General features: G+C 43.2%; 1 protein-coding gene across 4 annotated transcripts in view; it reads right to left on the bottom strand.

Moving 5' to 3' along the window:
- Positions 1-770: 770 nt before the first annotated feature.
- Positions 771-8,874, bottom strand: part of ttbk1a (tau tubulin kinase 1a) — a 38,101-nt gene continuing 29,997 nt past the window's right edge. For 2 of the 4 annotated variants that reach the window (XM_086212152.1, XM_086212150.1), the window contains exons 15-16: positions 2,245-3,680; positions 771-2,137 (exon numbers count right to left, since the gene is read on the bottom strand). In XM_086212152.1, coding sequence (XP_086068278.1) covers positions 1,726-2,137; positions 2,245-3,680 — 1,848 coding nt within the window. In that variant the 3' untranslated portion in view covers positions 771-1,725. The remainder of the gene's footprint in view (positions 2,138-2,244; positions 3,681-8,874) is intronic. The other 2 variants (XM_086212153.1, XM_086212151.1) reach the window with 2 other exon arrangements.

Genomic DNA, 8,874 nt, shown 5'->3' with positions numbered 1-8,874 from the left:
CTGGACGCTATTTACCGAGTCGATTGACGTAGATATCTATATCTAACAGAGCAACTTTGAAAAGTTTGAATCAGGTTAAAAAAAAAAAAATCTCATTCAGACTTCAGCCTTTCTTTGAATGCTGAAATCAACAAAACAAACTTGACATCATCAATTCAAGCGTTTCATTGAGACGCTGATTACAGGGTTCAGATCCTGGCTGAGCACTCGGATGCTTCAGTACCTCAGAAGACAAAGTTTTTATTCTGATTGTAGCAAGTCCTCACGACAATCTTCTCATCGAGAGAGCTGGACTAGAAATGAGGAGTTGGACTCCTGACTGACGTGCAGATGAGTTGTCGCACAAACACATTTGATTCAGAGCACGACTTTGTTAAAGCAAAGCATTTGGCAGTTACATTTCCTGAACATCTGTGTTGCTGAGAATTAGCTAGCTAACCTTCCACTGACGTCAGAAGAACACGTCACATCAAAATATTGGACATTTCTTGTCAATGGAATCAGAATAGCGAATTATTTCACGAGTACCAGGACACAACTAATGTCTGAGTGCACAAAGAGAGTTCCAGTGGGCCTAAAACTGCAGCCTGTGGTTCTGCAGACAAATCAGTCTTGGTGTGAAATACGTTTTGTTTCCATCTTCAATGAGTTCTTAAATGTATCTTGTTGTTTATTTGGAGCAGGACAGCAGCTTGAGTCGTCAAGACTTTTCACTCACGATGGACCTGAGACCTGATCAGGTTTATTGGAAAACTACAAAGGAAATAAGGACAGGAGACACTTCCACATGACCAAGACTTTACTTCATAGCTCGGAGCTCATGGACCCGATAAAAACACGACCGGAGCTCCATCAGCCAGCAGAACCCAAGCAGGTAAAACTTCCTCCCGCCATTAACCCTGTTTTTCTCATGCGTAAAAAACAGGCATAGTGCCAACTTATTGAAACAGAGGGATAAAGACTTGAAATGTACACTTTGCTTGGCAAGATAAAAATAAAGATGTCTTTATGGGATATGATTTCTATTATATACAATTCAGAGCATAAACAAAATACGAACACAGAAAACCGGATGATTAAAGCATGCCCATAGTCACACCATGAGGAGGAGGCAAGCGGCCGAGCAATTATCTTGTGTTCACATCAACTCTTCTCCTAATCCAAGACCAGTAATAAGTACAGGGTATAGTTTAGGAATATCTTATCTTATTAATGTAGCTCAGGCATTCGAACTCGTCCAATTGGATGTTTACTTTTAGGCCGTGTATCTCAATGGGAAGGTGAGAACGATATTAAATAGTTGAAAGCTTTCAATCTTTGTTCCGTCATTTTCCCTCAACAATTTCAAAGTATTTGTGATATACTTTACCATGCAATGTGAACCAAGTAGGGTACTGTTGGAGGAGTAGTACAGCAGTGTGTGAAGGTGAGAGTCTCTGGAGCTGGACTTGTGGGAGGCTCTAGAAACCAGTTAAATCAGGGATTGACCAGGGAGAAGCAGACATATCATAGCACCATGGCACCGATGCTCCGTACGAGTCAGTCAAGATTACTGGAAGCCCGTGAAGAGAGTTCAGTCAGCCGTCCTCCGACAACCAGGAGATGAACGGAAGGCGGTTGTTGTAGCGTCACAGTTTAACATGGAATCAGGTGAGAACCTTTGAGGCGAAGCATGTTCGATGACTGATTATACACAAACATGTCTCAGCGATGAGTCTCTTTGTATTATCTAGCGGTCACCACCTTTTCCTTGGCGTTCGGTTTCCCCTTAGTTGGACCGGCTGGTCTTGGCCTGATCTGGGTGGGTGTGGTACCAGAGGGCAACTGGGTGGTGGTTTCCTGGGAGGCGCTGCGCCGCATAGTTGTGGTAGTCCTGGGTGGTAGCATGGGGACAGTTGGAGCTCGAACGGAGAGGGGCTGCCTGGACGGACATACTCTCTGAGGGGACGGGCTGTCAGTCCTGCAGTGGGTGGAGCTAAGGCTGCGGCGGGTTCCAAGTAGGACACGAAGGGGCATTCGAGGGCTGCCAGACTGAGCACTGGCTGCAGAGGGACGGGGACATGAGGACGATGATCTAGGTGACACAGGTTTGGATTTTCGTTGGGTGCTGAGAGTGCTTAGTCCAATCTTCTGGTGCCTGGGGACAGAAGATTAAACTGAAGCCTTTTTCTTTTCATTTCATTCAGTTGAACTGAAATACTTTTACCGAAAACACACCAATGACAAGCAGTAACAAAAACATACCCGCTTATGTTGGTTGAAGCTCCTTTGGTAGTTGCAGCTTCTGGGGAGGCAAGAGGAGACAGAACAGCAGCAAGCTTCCCTGAAGGCCTCTTCACCGGGGTGACAGGCCTGGGGATCCGACTCCTGCCCTCCTTCGAGATCTGTTCTTCTGTCTGTTTGGGACGAGAACTCCTCCTGGACTCATCTGAGGTATGTGTGTCCTCTTCTGAGCCGGTGGTGGACAGAGTTTCTGAAGCCCTCCGACGCTCTTCATCTCCAGAGGACAAAGATGATGATGTCCCAGACATCATCCTCTTCCTCATCCAGCGACCCTGCTGCTTCTGGACCAGCAGGCGGGCCAAATCCAGCTGCCTGGCTCGCTGCTGAAGCCGAGCCCGCGCAGAAAGGGAGGAGGATTGCTCAGAGCCCGAGTCTTCTTCAGAGATAAGCACAGGGATTCGACTCCGGATTCTGGACTTCATGGCAACAGGTGGTTCTGATTCAGTTACCTGAAGCGTGGCAGCATCTATAATAGATGATGCTTGTTTCTTAGGTGTCAGATCTTTGTGTTCAAGGACTGGTGACATGGCCTCAGGGACAGGTTCCAAAGACTGGGCCAGAACAGCTGAAGGCCCATTCTCAGTTTTGTGGGGTTTACCAGCTGGTGGAGGCTGGTCTGGAGTCGACTCATCAAGGGGCTTTTTTGTCACCTCTCCCGACTCACAGGTATCAGCTAAATCCTTCATGATGGCCATGACCTCCCGGTCACTCTCCCTGGAAGAATGACCATTGGAAGACATGACGTTAAGGTGTGATGTCTCTGCGATATGGATAAAAGTGCGCTCAACTTTGGTGAAAGGCGGTGATGCTGGAGCGATGGGAGTGGAAGGCCTTAAGTCTGACCTGAGAGCAGGTGACAAACGGCCAGTCTCCAAAGAATCCGGATGGATTGCCTCCCCTATGAGGAGCCGGTCATTCCGGGGAGTCAGGCCAGACGGTGTCGCCAACTCAGCCTCTAGAACATGATCGCCCCCAGAAGGGGACTTGCGAGTGTCCCCAGGCGAGAAGAGAACGAGGGTCTTGGAAGCATCCTCCAGGTCAGGGTCTGCATCAGCAGCTGAGGCGTGCTCCCTTTGGCCCCTCTGGTCTTCTGCCATGAGCGTGGAGGGTGCAGCGTCCTGGCTGCGTTCAGTGCTCTTCTGACTCGCCTCGCTGTTAGACTCACTCTTTGTCACATCGTCATCTTTCGGCCCAGGCGGTTCTGGGATGTCTTCATCCGGTGTGGCAAAGCTCCGGCGTTGGGGCAAAGTGCCGGTCAGCATGACCGTGAGGAAATCGGCTCTCTTGGCCTGGAGCTGAGGAAGGATGTGAAAATGTTCTTTCTCATCGCCCTGGGCCTTTGTCCGATAGTCTGGAGAAGGTGGCGATGGCGTGCTCTGCTCTGTAGGTGACAACACCTGGAAAAAAATGCAAAAAAATTCAGGATTAGCTTCGATTTCACAAAGAACCAGACATTTGAGACTCGAAACTGATGAAGATTAAGTTGTACTTTGTGTTTTTTTAATTTTGCGAAAACCTCAACTGGGCCGTGGGGATGAATGGAAGCAATTTTGCAGGTCAAGATACATATTTTTGTATTTTTTTCTGATGTGAACTTTTGTTCTTGAAAGTTTTCCTCATATAAACTGAATCAAATCATTCTCAATCAAACATACTGACAATTGCGCACTTCTCATTGTTTCTAAAGATGTACAGTCCATCCATCCATCTGTCCATCCTCAATCAATGTGGTGTCCTGTTTTCAAGGCCTATCCCAGCTACAATGGTGCAACAGGCGGTGCACACCCTGGACAGATTCTACCGGGCCATTTAGAGACAGAAAACCACTCAAACCTATGCAAAATTTGGTGTCTCCAATTAATGTGACGGGCATTTTTTTTTTAAATGTGGGAGGACAGGAGTAACCGGGGAGAACCAACGAAGAGAGCACGCAAACTCCTTCCTGCTGTGAGGCAACAGCGCTACCAACCATACCACCCAAGAGGTATAGTAAAATAACTTGCGTGCTTGCTTTGGATTCATACCACACATCTATATTCTGTACATTTATTGAGAGCCAACACAGGAAAAGGATGTATTTTGCCCCCCAAACCATTTTAATGTCATTTTGGTTGTACACAAGCTTTTCAAGATTGTCTAGATTACATACATTGATATAAAAGGCACAAAAAAATGCATTGCAGAGTTTTTCCTTAGACAGCACTCAGTCTGATATCAGGTGATTTTCAAGTGTTTCCCTTCATAAAGATTTCACATACGTACTAAACCCTATTTGTCATGCTATGAGAGATTAACTGCAAACCTAATTACTTTCTACATTTCTGTATATATGTACAGAGTTATCGTTGGATTTACAAAAAGTTTAAAATACATGCTTTACCTGTAAATTATACAAGCAGTCCTGTACAATCATATAGTGCTAGAAAAGAAACACGTACATGTATAATACATGTGAAAGACACTCACGGATCATAACACTGAAATAACACTGTGAGCTCTTTAATCCTCTTCACTTCCACCACACAAACTCTACTTTTATTGCAAAAATCTTGAGGGAACATTCAGATATTTAAGCCTAGCTTAACATAAAAAAAAACAACAAAAACAAGCTGGAGGTGTAGGGAAACTGCTCGCCAAGCACCACCAGGAGACAGAAACTCCATCATCCAACAAGTCAGAATTACAATTAAGTTATTCATTACACAGGTGAAAAAAAAAAAAAAAAAAGTGAAATGAACTAGCTGATGAATATCGTTGTCATCTGTGTGTCTAGTACAGGCAATCTGCACGGACGCTATTTTACATACCAGTGAATCAAAGCTAACATTAGACAGGTTGGTTTTAGCAGCAGTTAGCATTTACTTAGACGTCTGATCTGAATTCAGCGAAGCAAGTTGAGATTTTACAACAATTTTATTTGTTAACTTTTGCGATGATTTACCGAACATTAAGCTGCGAATAGAAAAGGCTGATATTAGCTGCGGAAATGCTCTCAACATTTAGTACTGAATGATAGCCGGATGTGTTTGAAATTCCCTGCTAACGTACTGCCTGCTAACGTACTGCCTGCTAACGTATTGTGGGCTAAAGTACTCAAACTTTATGTGAAACATCGTTACCACTGGACAGAAAATTGGTAGGCCATTTCACGAGTAAAGCTGAGTGCTTTAGCTGGCGCCCTCCACACCTGCAATTTCTGCAAATTGCCATTTTGAAGGCCCCCCTCAAAAAAAAAGGAAAAAAAAAAAGATTTAGATAATAAAATAAGGTGGTGCAGAGTTGTAGAGATTTTGTTGTTGTTGTAAATTTTTAGTGCATTTCCACTCATGTTATTTTTAAATGACATTACTGGGAATCTTTATGGATACTTGAAATGTTAAATAAAACTGTAAAGCTTTACATATTAATGCCACAAGGAAAAGTGCTGTCCTTACCCACTGAAGGGGGACAGTGTATTTGTGGGGCAGTTAAATGTGTCCAATAAGCACATGATACATTCACAGACATACTGGCTAATCTAGTATATGGTGGTACACTTACTTAATTTGACAGGACACAAATAATGCGTTAATAGTAGGCAATTCCCAACATAGCCACAGATGTCGGTGCTGTTCAACATGACTTATCTGAGCCTGCTGGGACTTTTTCAACAATAACATTACGTGTGTCAAACAGAGGCACTGACATGTGACGTAAAGTGTTTCTCATAATCCAAGGTTAAGTTGAGAAGAAAAATTTGTTAAAATGCTGAGTTATTATGACAGCATTTATGGATAAATAAAGAAAAGTATTCAACACAGCCTTGTCAGTCAGGGGATTGGTGACTAGCACGTTAGCCGGGGTTACCTTGATTAGTCACTACCTCCTGCTTCGCCCTGGGAAAAGAAGCAAAGCTAAACACACCCCTGCGTATTCCTCGTACTGAACACACAGATGAAACTCATTTGAAACTCAACCAGCAGGTGAACGTGGAATACAATCTACACAAAAACGGACAAGTGTTAACCGTTGTATTCTATTCTGAGAAAACTTTTTTTTTTTTAAACTTTACAGTATCACCCTGTTATTCCACTCTAACTCACATATCAAACATGTCTAACAAAGTGTTGGGAGTAGGATAAATAAGTTTATACAATTATTTAATTCTACTGTGTGACTCAATGAGGTATAAACGTTTCGTGGCAGACTGAAATACACAGTTTGTGGAGCAAATGTTACAACATCGTGCTAATAGTGGTTTCAGCTAATTCCTCGCTCACATCATTTAGAGGTAAGTTCAAGGACACAAAGGCGTCAGATGTGATGGAAACGGGACCTTTGTTGTTGACTAAAAATTTTCAACATTCTACTTGAACATCGTCGCCAGCTCTGTTTACGATCACATCTGAATACTATAGCAGCTGCACTTCTAATATTACACACGAGGGATTTCTACTCAGCAGAACTGGAACACATTTTTCATCTTCCAGAAATCACTGTTACAATTGTACATTTACCATTTTCATTCTTAAAAAAAACCCCAAAAACAACAAAAAACAAAACAAAACAAATTCCTACCAAACAACACAAATAGCAGCATTTGGGCAAAACTCCAAACAAAATTCAACAAGACAGTCAGAAAGGCCGGCTTGCATCCGCAACGGAGCACCACATTTTGGGAGGCTGGCAATAGTAGTTCTTAGTTAAATGAATGGTTGAATCATTAGTGACAGCACCTTACGCAGCGGTTGTTGAGCAGCCTTTGAGACAACATGTATTTTTGAGTGTATTGCCAGTCTTGTACCCCACATACACAAGCTTGAAAGTAACAGCTTAAATTTTGAAATCCAGTTTAATTTTGCAGATTTTGGCCATAACCCTGACAGACAATAGAGACCGAATGAATGAACAGAAATCAATCAAGACTCCACAGAAGTGGAGAGCTGTGGAGTCACGTCAACCATCAGAACTTTCACCTCGACGTGTTAAGTTTCATCCGCGGAGCCACAAGACCTGGGGAAGGAGGCTGTGCCAGCTAGCAGCAAAGGCTGATGGCCCTTCACATCTCCAAAAGCCTCTGAGCAAGTATTCACGCAGACTGTATCTCAATGAAATGACCACAGATTTAAGGTTTAAACGAACAATACTCAAGGGTGGCTCAACAATAAAAAAAATTTGGTTGTCAAACTCATGCTAATCACTTAAAAATGGTTTAGTTTGGTTTGAGAACGTCTTTACACAGTTGTAATCTCTGAGATTCTCCTAAACAGAGCACTTCTGACAGCGGAGACAGAAAACACCACCTGATAGCTCATGACCACACAGTAGCACAGACTTCAGCTGCATTCTGACACTCACTCTGACCAAGACGTGCTGCTAAATAACTTCCAACTGCTCGCTGCCAAAAGAGAGAGAGAGAGAGAGAGAAAAGAAAGACTACTAGCTTCTTTGAAACCCTCCCCAGCACCCGAGTGGAGCGGCAAAATTTCCAGTACTAACAAAGCAAATACTGGGTTAAAGTTTCAGATAATCGTGGCAGATTAACACATTATATTACGGATTCTCCAATCATCGGGACTGAAAAAGCTCCCACTTTAAAGTCAGTGATGGACTTGTCCCGTTGACAGCTCTGATCCGTGAGTATCCCTTTTAGTAGCCGTGTGAGTTATATACAAAAAAAAGTTTTTCTCAGGTGTTACTCAGTTTTTTCGTTTTGTTTTTTTGTTTTTGGTGGTAATTACAGTACAGTGCAGGTTGTTTTTTTTGTTTTTTTTGGACATTTCACAGTCACAGGTGTGCGTCGTACGAACAGAAGATCTCATGCAAAGACTGGCGTTGGGTTGACACGACGACCGTGGTCGTGTTCACACCGTAAGAAACGCTGACATGTAACTTGGTGAATCATTTTGCGGACGTGCAAAATAAAGTTTAGCAGCTAGTCCACGTCATACATTCTCTAGGTGACGCTAATTGCGGTAGGCAGACAGACAGGCGTTTTTTTTTTTTGTTCAGGCTGAGCTAACGGTTCACCCCTCAAATAAACAATGAAACAACGAATGGTGCATATTTAATTGCGTAGCCCTTGAACACAACGAAAAAGCAACAGTTTGGCTGTCAACGAACACAATGTCAGTCCTGGCTAGTCTTCCTAGCTCTCTACTCTGACGCGTTAAAGAAAAAAGTAACGTCTTTGATGAGGCGCTGAAGCTCTTCTGAATGACATTCACAGCATCAATGACCTGATATGCCAGATTTTAAAATGGTGCTTAAACTTGTCATTCCTATGGCTCGATGTTATCATACGAACATTGTTCTGACCTCCCACTGAGACGTGGTTCACGCTGATATAAACGTTCAGAGGGGGGCAGAGTAATCACCAAAGTTTGTACAGTACAGCAAAACCATGAGAATTCCCCTCAAACTCTAACTATGACATAGTTGCCTCAACTGATGTGATGGCTTCTCTGGTGTTATTGTAAAACATTTACTACCTTAGGCAAAGGAGGTAATGTTATAACTCGCCAGGGTGGTTTTTTTTTTGTTTTTGTTTTTTTTAAGCAAGAAAACTCAAAGTCGTGGATGCATCTTGGTGAAATCTGATCAGATGAAAAA

This window comes from Aulostomus chinensis, chromosome 8 (assembly GCF_037954235.1).
Source record: "Aulostomus chinensis isolate RoL2024-O1b breed Wild chromosome 8, RoL_Achi_v1.0, whole genome shotgun sequence".
NCBI lineage: Eukaryota > Metazoa > Chordata > Actinopteri > Syngnathiformes > Aulostomidae > Aulostomus > Aulostomus chinensis.
The sequence above is the reverse complement of the archived record's forward strand: the minus strand, read 5'-3'. Positions and strand labels throughout refer to the sequence as shown.